This window comes from Elephas maximus, chromosome 2 (genome assembly GCF_024166365.1).
Source record: "Elephas maximus indicus isolate mEleMax1 chromosome 2, mEleMax1 primary haplotype, whole genome shotgun sequence".
Classification (NCBI taxonomy): domain Eukaryota; kingdom Metazoa; phylum Chordata; class Mammalia; order Proboscidea; family Elephantidae; genus Elephas; species Elephas maximus.
Window position 1 is genome coordinate 44,114,180 of NC_064820.1, and position 15,532 is coordinate 44,129,711.

A 15,532-nucleotide genomic window follows, 5' to 3' on the forward strand; every position below is an offset into this window, starting at 1 on the left:
TAACAAAGAAGCCACTTTTTCTAAATGTTTAAAACGGGGGGGGGGGGGGGGGGGCAATAATGCCCAAATCTGTCAGTGTAAGATGTAAGAAAATATATTTATTTATTTTTTTCATGACAATACTATGGTAAAATTGTTAAATACATGCATGTTTTAAAAACAGACATAAGTAACATCTTTAGAGTTAACAGCCAAGCATACTAGGTTTTACATTAATGGTGTCTTAGTAATAGGTTACTTACATTCTATATTCTTGCTATAACCATGTTTTCCAAAAGATATTTAAACTAAATTCTGAAATTACATATAAAATGTTCAAATTTTCCATTCTAACAGCAACATAAACTTAAAATTTTCACAGAGCAGAAAATACTTCAGTTGTCATCTCTGTAAGCAGAGCTGTTTTATCCCATATTAAACCTGGAATTCTGTGAGTCAGGCTGAATCCCACAGATACACTTCAATCTAGAGCTGACTTCTTGTACATGTGTATTTAAATGTTTCCTTATATGATGAAATGTGATTTTAGGTACAGCACATCGTAACTGATCATTCAAGTCTAACACAAGTCTGTGGTGGTAACATTTCATGAAATGAAAAAGGGAACAGCTTCGGATCTGTGGTTTCTCCCCGAGTTCCTTCAGCTACATTGACATGCACCTGACCAAATGAAAATTAGTAAACAGTTACTAGTATTACAAAAAACTGAAGATACTTAACATATAACACCCTCTTAAAAAAAAAAAACAAAAAACATTCATTCTACAAACAACCTTATAAAAGAAAAACTTTTCTGTTCACAGTATGTGTATTTTGTAAACAGTAACTCACTATAATGCAAGTTTGAAATTGAAAAATAGGATTTCTGAGCATTATAAAGACCTCTGACTTAGGGCCAGCTAGTGAAAGAGAAAATAAAAACATTTCTACTAGCAAAGCTGAGTATGCTTTGTTTTATCTTTGGACACGGTGCACGCCTCTAAAACGGTACTATATCAAATTTAGGACATCCACCTTTCTAGCTAAGGAGCTCTGGTGGTGCAGTGGTTAAGCACTCAGCTTCGAACCAAAAGGCTGGCAGTTCAAACCCACCAGTGGCTCCCCAGGAGAAAGATATGGCAGTCTGCTTTTGTAAAGATTGCAGCCTTGGAGACCCTATGGGGAAGTTCTACTCTGTCCTATAGGGTGGCTATGAGTCGAAATCGACTCGATGGCAACGGGTTTGGGTTTTTGTTTGGTATCTTTCTAGCCAAGCCAATCTTATTCTAGCAGTTTTGAATTGAAATGTATTTAAGAAAAAGCCATGCACCTTTTGGGGTAAAATAAAACCCCTGCCTCTCTACAACACTGAACAGGGGTTCTTTCTGTGTGCTGCCCTCAACTCTTCACAATGCTGTTGCCACTTTTTCCTAAACGTTATGTTAGAAGGAAAAACTTAAATTGAAGAAACAACGAGCTTATGATATATTAGCAATAACGGGGGAAAGTATTTGGAATCAACCTGGAGAAAGACTATTTGAAAAAAATAACTTTATGAAACCATTTTTCAGTGTTCTTTTCTAGTGATCGATTGCTAATATATTAACATTAAACCTACTAGTGAATTTATCCACATTTTAACGGAAACTGTGTTGCCAAGAAATGTTTTGATCTTTTATAATACACCACTAAAATGCTTAAGAAAAACATTTAAGTTTCAGAAATTGAAAGTTACTCATTTAAAATGGAATCATTGTAAAGGGAAGTACACTTTAAATAAGAAATTCAACAAACTTTCAGTGAGCCATTCAATCACGTAACAGTATTTTAGGCTTAAGTACAGCATAAAGATCTATGTTGTCAGGTTTTTTTTGTTTGTTTTTTCTTCTCTCTCTTAAGTTCTGGTTGGCTACTGCAAAGGCAATCTTAGTAAACCTAAGTAATGTAATAAAAATTGATTAGTATCCCCTCCGCCCATTCATATCTCTTATTTTAGGGTACTGAATTATAACAACAAAAAAGTAAGTTACTTCTGCTTTATGTTCTAGCATCCATGGTTTACTTATATAAGAGCTTCTGAATTCATTTCAATGGTCCTCAGCTAGGCACTTGAACATAAAAATGTGTAATTCAGAGGGTTTCCCTCTTCAAACACCATTGCTAATTATGGGAAAAAAAATTGTTGCAATGTTAGGATTTGTCTCGCATAGGTCAACTGTTTTTAACTTGGACATTTTTAACCCAAAATTTAACATTTCGAACAGGGAAAAACAAGCACTACTGCTCTCATGGTTAAAGTAACAGGATCCTGCCATAAATCCAGTCTTCTAAGGATCTGGGTATATTCTAGTCCAAATCGCATCCCCTGAAACTTTAACATATACGATAGCGCCCAAGTATTGTTATTCTTAACCCTCTATACCAGCATTAAAAATAGTTCGTCTGTATTTTAACTGGCATGAATGATTACACAGTAGTTAAGACAAAGATGCTAACTGAACAGAAATAAAAATCTAACCACCCTAGTGAGATAAGAGGTTTAAATATTATTAATAGCCCTGATACACAATCCCTGAAGATATAAATAAACCAAATTCAAACCAAATAATTTCGCCAACGATGGTCTAAGGCTAAGCCTAAAAGAAGCATTTCCAGTTAAGTCTTGATGCAAATCACTTCTGTGAAATTTTTTCTTCTGGATAGGAAAGATGGGCACGATACCATGAAACTTTGTTAGAGCAGGAAATACCAGTTTAAAATAAATGCTTTGAAGAAACGTTTTATCAACAGAATGAGTTCTTATGTTACTCAATTAAGCTCATACATCAATGTATTGTTTGTCTGCCAGAACATACACTGTATGGTACTAACACATCCCAAGTTGGGTGTTGTTGATAGGTGCTGTCAGGTTGGCTCCAAGTAACAGCAACCTTATGGATAACAGAACGAAATGTTGCCTGGTCCTAACACCATCTTCATGATTTTTGGTATGTTTGAGTTCACTGCTTTGTTGTGTACTCATCAAATAAAAAGAAACTGTGAACATTTAAAACTAGGGAGATATAAGATCTTTCCCAAGTTTTCACTCAAACTGTGGAGCCACTTCTAGAGCCGAGTTAAATCTTTGAACCAATAGTCTCAGATCTACACATGGTAGATCTTGACAAATACAGCCGGAGAAACCCTGTTGATTTTATACCCTCTGGGATGGATCAGTAAGAAATTATTCACTGAACTGCCTAGTTAATGATCACACATATTACCCTTGAGTAGTGCCCAGTTCTACATTTTCAAAAAAAAAAAAGGCTTTGTATAACGGGTATACAAAATTTGACGTGGTTCAAAACAGAAAGTAGCAGAAACTGCTCTAAACATTAACAAAAAAAACATTTTATCCGATTACATGCCTGAGCAGCACGCAATTTGACTACCTTTTTCTGAATACTGACAACACATTAAGGAGTACTTTTAGTTTTGAAATACCATAGAACTGGTTTCAAATTCTGCTGGAAGAAAATATTTCCTTATTCTGTCACTAAAGGACATCCAATTATTCAAACACAGAAAGGACTGCAATGTTCTTTAAATATGGATGGTATGAAGACAATTAAGCAGCTATAGGACTAGTTTCTAACAAGCATACAATTTGTAGAAGTACGTGACTTTTCTGCCAGTTTCCGAGAGCGCAGTAGCACTAGATGTTCTAAGTGAAATGCTTGAGATCCATGAGCCGTGAAAGTAAGGCTGGTATGGAAAATGATGCTGATACTTCCTCCTTTGAATTTTTCAATGAATGGCTGCTTCTGTTTCTACGCTGCAGGAACAAAGCACCTCTATCATACAAACACATAAACGAACGTCCCAACTATGCCGATATTCTGGCCCGTCATCTCAAATCCAGGGTTCTATATGGATTCAACAAATTGGGAGGATTTAAATTGTATGTGTGTACTACTCCATACAATACATAATGTACAGGCTGATCTAATGTCAAAAGCCTAGTTAAGATTTCTAAGACTATTTTTATATTAAATTTTTTTTATTTAAGATGTTCTGTTGGAACTCCAGCGGCAGGGGTGAAGTGAGCAGCACTCTAAACCTTTTTTATATAGGAAAACAATGAAGTCTTGGGCAGAATGAAAGGACCTCACGGCACCCAGATTTCTACCATTTGCCAAACAAATGAGCTCCTGTTATACTTTTAGGTGAGAAGGGGCAAAGATCCAGATAGTCACAGTTGAAATGCACATATATTGATGACAGAGACCAAACAATTTCTTCAGGCCTTTGCTCATTACCTCAGGTTAGTTTAGATTAGTTAACTTTTACCTCAGCAAACACACCTATTCTTGTCCTCAAGAGATGAAGTACAGGATTGGTAAGGGTAAGGGTCTGCTAACGACAAGCTCTGGCAGGGTGAGAAAGAGGTTAGTCACAGAGATGCCAAGGAAGGCAGCACCAGGTCTGAGTGTTGGCGTGGAAGCTACGGGCAAGAGCCAGAGAGGACGAAGCAAGACAAAACGCTGTATGGCTCTGGTTTGACGTATTTTTCACTGTTGAAGACTTCTATGAGCTCTTACATAGTTCGAATATACTGTATGTGTACATAATTGTTACTTCATTTCACATATCCATAATTCATGAAGCTCACAGATTTTGCTGAAGCCTAGCAGTTAAAACCAGGATTCATAAACAGAATGTCCAAACAGGTTTTATCCCTTTTCACCATGTGGCTTTTTTTCTACAAACATGTTTTTTTAAAAGATACATTATGAACTAAGGGAAAAAAATAATCCCAGAAAACCTGACCCATTACTTGCAAATACATTACAGAACTTTGGATGGTTAAGAAACAAGCACATTTTAACTTATTCAGATATTTGAAATATTCAAGTACTTCTGCCTTAACTATCAAAAGACAAAAAAATACATAGGCAACCCGAGGGCAGGGAAAAGATAAGACTTTTGGGTTTTCACTATACTTTTCCAAGAACCACGCTATTCAATCCAGGCATTACCTATGAAAAACGAGGCCGGGAAGAGGACACTGTGCTGCGGACAGACAGCTCTGTACAGCTCACAAAGCCACCGGTGCACCTTTGATGCAGGTTTGCCCATTCATTCTACCCAAATGGATCTTTATGACATTTCATGTAAATGAGCCCTTGAATCATCATTTCTGTATCGCTTCAGTTTCGTATTTAAAAATTTGACAGCTGGATCAAATAGTCAGGAATCACGATCACTCAGGAGGGAGGAACTGCCAAGACTCACAATCAGGAGGGACGCCCGCTAGGGGTGTCAAAAATCATCCTGCTTCAGTGACTGGAGGCTCAGTGGCACCATCTCTTCTCATGGACAACAAAGGCCAATCAACGATGCAGACAGCTAATGACACTAGATATTGCTTAGTAGTCTCAAATAGTAAAACAGTGGAATTATATGCTTACGAATAATATTGAATAGGACATTAAAAAAAAAAAACATATGCTGTATAAAACTGACATTGTGTCACCAGATAAAGCTGACTTTTTTTTTTTTTAAACTTAGATCTATAGTTTTAGAATTTTAAACTTTAAATACTAGGGAAACCAACTGAAAGAAAGGAAGCCAGTACAAAAGCTAAAAAATAATGGAAAGGTCTGGAAACCTACCAAAGCGAGATAATGAGATTCTGATTTAGGCTGGTCAGTGTCTTACTCGTTTTCCAAGTTTGTACCCCTGAGTCAACTATTTGATAACCATCATACAGTAGGCACAGAAATCAGCACACTTTATCGAACAAAACACGAAATAGCTGTTGCTACATTAAAAAATTATATTAATATTTGTAAATGTAGAGAGAGGAGGATAACCTGAAATTTTAAAATCTGTGCTTGGTTTTCATCCAGCATGGAGGAAATGTCAGGCGAATAAACATCATCTGCTAATGTGACATGTTTCTCCTTTGTCTGCCAATCAGCTTGGAATTCCAAAAACCTACACATGTGAGAAAACCATTAACAGAATAGAAACCAGTTGCTGGGGGATTTGTTTTGCACGGACTAGACAGCATTCGTCTTGAAATGCTTCTAGAAGGCAGAGTACGTGAGGACTCTTTGGCTCGCATCACAAGTAGCTCCAAATCTTGCGTTTTGGGGGCTGAAATCTGAGTCACTGTACTTTGGCTTTTAGAATACATCAAAAGCACGTTAACACTCTCAGTGGCACTTGTGGTGCAGGTCACCTGACTGACAACACTTCACAGGGTCCCTCCAAGAACACCAGCGCTGACACAGCAGCACCAGCGCTAAGAGCTTATTGAGATGGCAGACTGAAGGGACGGAGTCACACTGTTAATCGTTTGGCTTGTTCTGAAAAAAGTTTGTAAAGGACCAGCCTCCTCCAGTAGATTTGGGAGAGTCTTCATCTTTAGGAGGAAGTAAAAACTGTCGGGAATTGATGGAGCACGGACTTCCAAAAGAGACAACTTCGCTGTTGCTGTCTGTGGATCTAGGTGAGTCTGGAGATACCAAATGCCAAGTACTGACATTTGCCTGAGGTCTGTAGCCTGCAGTGTCATCTAAGTCATCTTCTGCAGTTCCATCTTCTACAGGAGAAGAAACAGGGAGGTGCATTTGCGGCTTATAGCCGGACCCCCCTACAGGGTCATTTTCTTGTTCTTCTGGTTTTGCCTGAGGCTGATACATTGACTGGACATCAATATAGATGACTTGGGAAGTCCCCCCGGCTTCGTCCGCCACTGGATTAGGTATTTCTTCCTCAATGATTGGTGGACAATAGGACACAACCACGTGGTTTTCAGGTTCTGCCTCAGAGCTATCTTCAGGGTGCTCAGCTACTGGGGAAACTATTTCTGTATCTTCTATTTTAGGAACTACAGTTCGGGTTTCTAGAACCTCGACGTTATTTGGGGTACAGGGGTTCATTTCCAATGTTTTAAGAGCACTGTTTCCCTAGAAATAAACACAAAAGCACAGATTAAGGACAGCAACAAAAAGGGACATTATATCTTATATTTCTTCACATCAGCGTGTAAAAATTTCTCTCTACAACTCTGTAGTGCATACTATAGCAATGCCACTTTTTCCCTCCACATTGTCCTTGCTATTAATGGTAGTGGGAAAAAAATAGAGCATACGATAAACAATTTAAAATTAATAATTTTAGAAAGTCAGCAGATATTAAAAATTATCTTCTCAATACATAATACATAGGATGGCACTTCCAGGCTAAAACTTTTCAGTTTTAGTTCAAAAAACTAAAAAAAAAGCAGCCAGTACTTCAAAGATAAACAAAAGAAAATTGAAGATTACCTCACAGACACTCTTTTGAAACTGTAGTGCTTTACAATTTTCTGGATTTGGAATATCAGGGTAGAAGGTTTCTTTAATCCTTTAAAAAAGAGTAATTAATTTAATAATTATAAGGTTATCCATCAGATAACAAGCGAATAAATCATGAGGCTTACTTTGACTTTCTGTGCAAATATTTTCATTAATAAGCATCTGAGAGAGAAATGGAAGGTCCTCACTGTGTGACATTCACTAGAACTTCCTACGCGACGCAGTGCGGAGGTTCCAGTTTGGAAGCTATGAACAGTACTTCTATTTCTACAACTGCAGTATTGGATGTGTCTCATGAATGTGGAAAGCAAAGGCTGAATGTGGAATTAAATGTAATTCTGCTATCGAGTCAAAAGTAACATACAGGCATTACTCATATAACAAAATTTTCCTACTGCAAACTGGATTAAGCATGATTCCTCATGGACGTATCTGTACTATGCCCTTGTCTGCTTCTTATGAGAGGGTCCGGACAATTAGCAAGGGAAAGCTGGGTGTTACGTAACTGGCTTTACCTACATGATTAAAAACAACAATGAGTAATAAAAGTGATAGCCGTATGTCACGAGTACTATACTTGCTTGCTGTGCTAAAAAAGAAATACTAATCTTGAGTCAAAACAAAATGTGAAAAAAAAATTACTCGGTGTAGTGTAATATTTTTATAACTATTGAATTCCTGTGGGGAAAAGAACTTCATTAATAAAATACAAGTCTGAAATGCTCTAACTACTAAACTCCCCCATTTTTGGGGGGGAGCGGGGGAGTGTGGAAACTGAAATAGTTGTTTCCAAAGGTGAAATGTGCTTTTGTTAATCAGAAAATGGTTACCAAAATAAGCTGCTCTATACTTCTAAATCATTACTATTTTGATTTAGAAGCCAGGACTGCTGGAATACACCCTTTTCTTCACAATAAATGATGGAACATAGGACCTGCCTATGCACTCACCCACGGCTACTCACTCTCTGGCTTTTACTCAGCCACACACCCCTTTTTCACCTTCACCATAAGGTTGAGTTCTTTCCCATGTCAGGGCCTTCACAGAAGCTATTCCCTCTGCCTGGAACGCTCTTCCCTCTGCCTGGAATGCTCTTCCCTCCTCGACTCACCCCTGGGGACTCTACTCAAATGTCACTCCTGCAAAGAACTGGGACTGACCGCCCACATCCACTGACAAAGGTTCCCTCTGCTCTTCTCCCTGTGGCGCCTGGTCCCCTTCCTACCTACTTCTCACTCACAGGCTGTAAGCGTGTATTTATTGGATGATGTGGGTGTAACGTCCATCTTCCCCATCACATGCTAAGTCTGGAAGGACCATGCTTATTTTGTTCTCGATGGCACACAACAACACACCCCCCTACACAGGGGGAAAAAAAACCAAGCCCGTTGCCATCGAGTCAATTCCGACTCATAGTAGCCCCACAGGACAGAGTAGCACTGCCCCATAGGATTTCCAAGGAGCGCCTGGTGGATTCAAACTGCCAACCTTTTGGTTAGCAACTGTAGCTCTTAACCACTATGCCACTAGGGTTTGCTACACATGGGAGGGGTCACTCATATTTGCTGACTCATATTTTTTAGAAAGCCTGGCTTTCTAAAAAGGTCACCAGGACAAGTGAAATCTTAATCATTAAATTACATATAATCTTGTATATAGCTAATGCCATATTTATGCCTGTAATTTTTTTTCATTTTAAGCACAACTGCTATTACTTTAAATTATCAGTAAAAACAGTTGGGGAAAATTTACATGTTTATTAATTTTAAAACTTTTAATATGTCACATTCTTTGTTAAATGATATGTCACATTCTTGTGTAATATTAAATTCAACATTAACTGACTAAAACAATTATTTTTTACCATCTAGTTACAACCAAAAAGATGTACATATTTGTTAACACAGAGACTAAATAACCCCACCCTAAAAACACTGCAGCAAGGGTAAATGCAGGTGCCATTACCATTCTCGCTTCCGATAGCACAGGATGCTAGTTACCACGCCAACAATGACAGCCACTGCCACTGGGATGAGAATGGCAATAATTAATCCCACAGCTGAAAAGAGAAGTTTGCAAATAATTAAAGTCACCATTTTTTAGTACAAAGTACAGAATAAATTTGTATTAAGAGATATTTAGGCTGGTAGGTTATTTGAAAGGCTCCTAAATGCTCCAGTGACATTGAAAGACTATCAAAATGTAATCCTAAGGCATTTTTAATTTTTAATAGGAATACTTAAATTCTTTAGAGCACTGTTTCTCAATCTTGGCACTGCTGACATTTTAGAGTAGATAATTCTTGGTTAAGGAGCCCTGGTAGTTCAGTGGCTAAGCGCTCGGTTGCTAACCAAAAAATCGGTGGTTCATATCTACCAGTGGCTCCATGGGAGAAAAGACCTGGCAATCTGCTCCTGTAAAGGTAACAGCCTATGAAATTCTATGGGCCTTTCTATTCTGTCCTATAGGGTTGCTATGAGTCAGAAAGGACTCAATGGCACGCAACAATTCTTGGTTGTGGGGGGCTGTCCTGTGCATTGTAGGAAGTTTAGCAGCATCCCTGGTCTCTACCGATAAAAAAAAAAAAAAATTTTTTTCTTTTTTTTTGGTCTCTACCGATAGATGCCTGTAATACCTACCCCCTGTAATGGCAACCAAAAGTGTCACCAGACATTGCCAAGTGTCCCCTAGGGGAAAAATCACCCCCAGTTGTGAACCACTGCTTCAGAGAACCGTATCCTCCTGGTTCTATAAGAGCTGTGTGTGAACTCAACTCAGAGGTAAGGTAAATGCAGGTACCACCTTCTAAACTTAAGTTTTTCAAATGTTAAAGGACAGACCACCACTCTTATCTTCTCTACTTTCCATCTCAATTTTATGAATGTTGTGCTTAAAAAAAAAAAAAAAGATTTTTAGAATATTTCTTTCACCCTTTCCCTAAATGTGTTAAGTGAGATAAAAAACCTAAGACCAGCAGACTTCCATAAATTCAACATGAATTTAGAATTCTAGGCTTCAGATGTATCCCTGTTTAATTAATTTGTTGGGTACTCATTAGAAAACAGCTTCAAGTAACGGATAAGAATAAATGAATAAATACAAAGTCATCTCACAGGCTTTTAATGTTGCCCTCCACCCACCATTCAAATGTCACAACACCTGAAATTTTCAAAAAGCACAGGGGCTCCTCAATAAACCAAAATTGCTAGAAATATGCATTTAAGTATGAAAAACGCCTCTACGAGGTCATTAAACTCACAATTTTCCTTTGTCACCACATACATGCTCTTCTCAGGGCCTATCCCACCATCAGTGTAGGCGCGCAGCACCAGACGATAACTCGTTTTACCTTGGAGATCGGCAATCTTCAATGTCTTCTGAGATATGTCAGTAATATTCTTAACCTTTATGTCAGAATGGCCTGTTTTTAAAATGAACAATATTATTACTAATCTCTACAACAATTTATCAAATAGTCAATCATACCTGTTAGACCCATGGACACTTTTAAGTGAAGCTGGCTGCTGGCCACCCCTAAGGAGTAAGGACTTCAGAGCCAGCCAGAGCCATATTCAAGTTCTACCTCTGCCGGTGGTAGAGCTATGTGATTTAGGGTCCATTATTTCAATCACTCTGAACTTGAGTTTCTCTAACTGTGAAATAGAATATCACCACCTATTGCACAGAGCTTAATGCACAAGATCTAGAAAAATCTCTGCCACACAGTAGACAATCGGTAAGAGTTACTTCCCGTTCTGTTACTAAGAGGATGAGAATCACAACAGCCAGGGGACAGTGACGCTCTAGCTGATCCTGCCTATGAGTCAGGGCAAGGCTTGAGGGAGCAAGAGTATACAGATCAATGGAAATCACTTCAAACCACTTAGAAAAAAGATGTCGCCTGAGTTCTCAAACAAGAGGCTACTGAGGAAGCCTTTAAACCACTTCAAAAGGAAGTGTGAAGCACTTTTTTAAGCTATTAGTTTCAAAAACTTTAATGAAAATCGTGCAAGAGGATAGCTTGAAAAATGAAACAGTGCTAAATGGCTATTGAGTCAGCGAAAGAGAGGAAGACCCTCAAAAGAGATGGATTGACACAATGGCTGCAATAATGGGCTCAAGTGCAGCAACGATCGTGAGGATGGCACAGGACCAGGCAGGGTTTAGTTCTGCTGTACACAGGGCCGCTTTGATTTGGAACCAACTTGACAGCACCTTTAACAACAACGAACAGCTAATAATAAAAAGTAGCGGTTCTCCATCCCCGCCCCCACCCGCCCAAATAAAATATACTTTAAATCATGTTATTGGTTTCTTTGGATATTTACCTCCATTATTTCAAAATAACACACTTAGATTGCTAGTTTTTGATTCTTAAATTTTAGACATTATCTATTTATGTCCCATTAAGGTGAAGATTTACCTTTCTTACAATAGGCTACCCTTGTCCAAAACACACACAGCAAAACACTTGGTAAATTAAGTGTTCACATTCTTGTGACCGTATAGATATGTATTACTGCTAAGACAAACTGCTCAGTATGATCATGCTTCCTCTCTTGTATAACGCCATTTTTCCTGTTGTTAAAACTGCTTTTTTCCTTGATTTTCGATGTACCAATTCCTAAATCTTCTCACATCCTCTAGTGAATTCTCAACGCCATTTCCACAAGGTCAAAGGAAACGAAGCCCCAGTTCCATGCCCCCTAAGCCCCGCACACTTCCTGCCCAGAGGCCCCTTCCCTCTGCCTCCTGCACAAGGCTGGAGACCTTCTGGGCCACCATCTGGGGACTCCCTGCCCCTCTCCTGTCTGCTTCCTGGGTCTTCCTCATGTCATCTCATTTTGATGCACAACTCTGGTAGCTTCCTGAATAAGACTGCATGGGGGAAGTAAATATTTATAACCTTGCAAGTTGAAAAGTACCTTCATTCTATTCCCACTGGTTGACAGATGGGCAGATACAGAATTTTAGGTTGAAAATAATATTCACTCAGTATTCTGAAGACATTGCTCTGATATTTTCTGGTATCTGGTCTGTTGCTGAGAAATTTGTTGCCGTTTTTATTCTCTGGGTCCTCCTACCTGCCTTTTCCTCCTCATCATTTTTAAGACTATTTCTAGATACATTAGATGCTGTTAAAGTTCTTGGTAATGTATCTTGGCGTGAGTCTTTTTTCCTATTCATTTCACTGTGAAATTTGGGTCCTTTTACCCTATATACTCAAGTCCCTCAACTCTGGAAAGCTGTCTTATGCTATTTCTTTGATAGTTTCCTTCTCTCCATTTCACTCTGTTCTCCTTTGATAGAGCTCCCGTATAAGCACAATAGTGCAGATCCTAGGCTGGCCCTCCAGTTCTCTAATCTTTTAACTGAAGTATTTCTCCTCGGCCTTCATCTACTTTTGGGAAGAATTACTCTATCTTCCAACACTTCCATTTTTTAATTTTTATTACATTTTTAATTTCAAGGTGCTCCTTCCTGCCTTGATTGTTCCTTTTCAGCGAGGAAACCATGGTGGCATAGTGGTTAAGAGCTATGGCTAATAACCAAAAGGTCGGCAGTTCAAATCCACCAGGCACTCCTTGGAAACCCTATGGGGCTGTCCCTCTGTCCTATAAGGTTGCTGTGAGTCGGAACTGACTTGATGGCAATGGGTTTGTTTCTCTTTTCAGCGAACACAATTATTACCCAACTGTCTGAGAAGAGTTCTCTTTTGGATTTGTTTCCCCACATTGACTCCGTTCCCTCTGATGTCTTCTGGCTTCTGCCTTTCATGTTCGAGGCTTGCTCAACCATCTGGTGGTCCCTGGTTGCTAGTCATGTTTAAGAGTGAGCCATTAAGAGGTGAACTGGAAGCTTGGTGTGCATGGGTGGGGTTTATTGATTAGTGGGCTTCACTTATCACTGGTGGAGGATGATCAGGTAGGTTCCTGCCTTTCCTTGGGAGAATCTCCCAAATGACAGCATCTTTTATGCCTTTTCTCTGGGACCACTTAGTTTTCCCAAAGAAAGACCCTCTAATCTCTTGATGGGGGAACAGGCCTAGTGGAAGATGTTCTAGCAGCTCGGTGGGGAAAGCAGGGACAGGGCAAGGGCACACCACTTAGTAAGCTATACGCCTGTTTTAAGCCTAAGACTTCATCCGACGGTCCAAATCCCATAGGTTCTCTGGTTCAATTTCTCCAGAGACTAAACCTCTTGTCTTCTCCAGGCACAGGCAAGGGGCAATCACATTAGCTGTATGAAGCAGGTGTAGGACCTGGGGAGTCTAACTGCTCCTTACACAGACTTTCAATCAACCCCTGAGTTCAGCCCTGAGGTGTCCCAGCCATCTCGCTGTAATGCCTGGTTTTGCAGGGTGAACCACAGCCCTGCTCACTGGTACCTGTCTGTCCACTGTCGGCACTTAGATTTCACTGTCCTCCTAAGTCATGTACCCTACCTCACCCCCAAATTTATGAATCCTCTTGTTTAGTGTTGTCTCGCCTCTCCACTCCTCTTTGTCTTCGTGGCTTTGTATGTTTTTTTTCTTCTTGACTCTAATTTTAGTGAAATTCTGGGAGTAGAGATAAATATATATGTGTGACCAATCCACCACATCTAACTGGAGGTCCAGATGCTAGAATTGTAACTGGTTCAAGTGTAAAATTTCTGAGCATTTGAGGAAAATTACACCAGATTCTGGGTGTTCACAGAATTTGACATTGAGGGCTTCCCTCATCCAAAGGCAACTCTGAAGGCTCATGAAATGCAGAAATTAGTGATTCGGGTGAGGCACACATTTGATGAAGCTCATCTGGGGAAGTGGCTTAGCTAATGCCCAGTCAGCATCCTGACACGGCTTTGTTTTTCTCTACTTGTCAGACAGCCATTAAATAATTAAAACTGTTTCTTTCCGAGTAGAGGTCACCAGCGGAAATGAAATCTTTCAAGCTGAAAAGATGGTAAGCTTGTGTTATGTGTTATGCAGCTATGAATAATAAACATGACTCCTGACAGAAATTTAATTGGGAAGAAGCCAGAAGTCTATATAAACATTTCTGTGTTAGTAAATATAAGAATTTGCTAAGGTCTCTGGACTTACACCTCCCAAATGTTAAGGGCTTACTGCACTTTTTAAGCTCTAATGGATCTGCATGTTCCCAATCAATTCAATTAAGTTTCCCTGCTCCTTAAGACCAGGGCTAACAAAGAGCTTCACTGATGGCTGTCAGGGAACAACTGAGGCTCCAAGCCATTCTTGTGATTCCTGAGGTTTTCCTCTCCATTATTATAAGTACAAGAAGACTTCCTGTTTTTTTTTAATGCAACCTTCATACGGTGCTGTGTTAAGGATCATGCAAGGCTAGTCAAAATGGCTCCGCTTCTATGGGGGCTTATAACCAAAGGCTCTTCAGAGAAATGATTTACGAGATTTCTCAAAGGTCACATATGTCATTTATCACATGCCAAAATCTTAAAGCTCTCATATTCGTAAGACAACCGCATTCTCATTTTCCTATTTTTCCACTTTGGAAACCAGTATTAAACTACTCATCAGCACTTTCTTTTCCTTCTCTTTGGTTCCTGAAGAAGTTCTGAGAAACATTATATTCGGGCTGTAATTTACTTACCTGGCCCCAAGCCCCTCATCTTAGATGTGCCTCTCTCTCCTTTTCCAAAATAAAATAAATATCCTCTCAAGAAGCCTCTAAGCTCTTCCACAGGAATATCTTCCCATTTTACTAATATAGAATCTGCAGAAGTGTCTTCAACAGTAAAATTTGGTGCAACGATTGGAGCTGTAAAAGGAAAAAAATCAACTGCTGAAGGATATGTTACTAGCACAGAGGGAGGCATTAACATTTCAGGAGATTCCTAGCCTCAACAATAACTGAAGCTTTGAATTAAAACTTGATTATTTAATCATAAATTTTCAGATACTATCACAAGCATTTGCAGTAAAACTTATACTAATGATTTCAGACCAAAAAATTCTTTAAAGGAACTAAAGTAGAACTTACAACTTTTAGACAAAATACGTATCTAGGAAAGCAACCTATGTGAAGTCGTTAAGCGACTATGCAAACAGATTTTATTTGCATTTTCCCTCTGTTGATAACCCACGAAAAAAACCGAACCTGTTGCCTTGGAGTCGATTCCAACTCATAGGGACCCTATAGGACAGAGCAGAACTGCCCCACAGAGTTTCCAAGGAGCAGCTG

General features: G+C 39.2%; 2 protein-coding genes across 8 annotated transcripts in view; one reads left to right on the top strand and one right to left on the bottom strand.

Moving 5' to 3' along the window:
- The window catches only part of EGFLAM (EGF like, fibronectin type III and laminin G domains), a 283,876-nt gene extending 273,701 nt beyond the window's left edge, over window positions 1–10,175 (top strand). The window contains exon 23 of the mRNA XM_049862604.1: window positions 9,948–10,175. Within this exon, the coding sequence (XP_049718561.1) occupies window positions 9,948–9,973 (26 nt within the window). The 3' untranslated portion in view covers window positions 9,974–10,175. The remainder of the gene's footprint in view (window positions 1–9,947) is intronic.
- LIFR (LIF receptor subunit alpha) overlaps window positions 94–15,532 on the bottom strand; it is an 85,592-nt gene continuing 70,153 nt past the window's right edge. For 3 of the 7 annotated variants that reach the window (XM_049862564.1, XM_049862558.1, XM_049862547.1), the window contains 5 exons: window positions 14,942–15,109; window positions 10,585–10,746; window positions 9,291–9,384; window positions 7,296–7,374; window positions 94–6,935 (listed from right to left, as the gene is read on the bottom strand). In XM_049862564.1, coding sequence (XP_049718521.1) covers window positions 6,315–6,935; window positions 7,296–7,374; window positions 9,291–9,384; window positions 10,585–10,746; window positions 14,942–15,109 — 1,124 coding nt within the window. In that variant the 3' untranslated portion in view covers window positions 94–6,314. The remainder of the gene's footprint in view (window positions 6,936–7,295; window positions 7,375–9,290; window positions 9,385–10,584; window positions 10,747–14,941; window positions 15,110–15,532) is intronic. The other 4 variants (XM_049862568.1, XM_049862578.1, XM_049862588.1 and 1 more) reach the window with 2 other exon arrangements.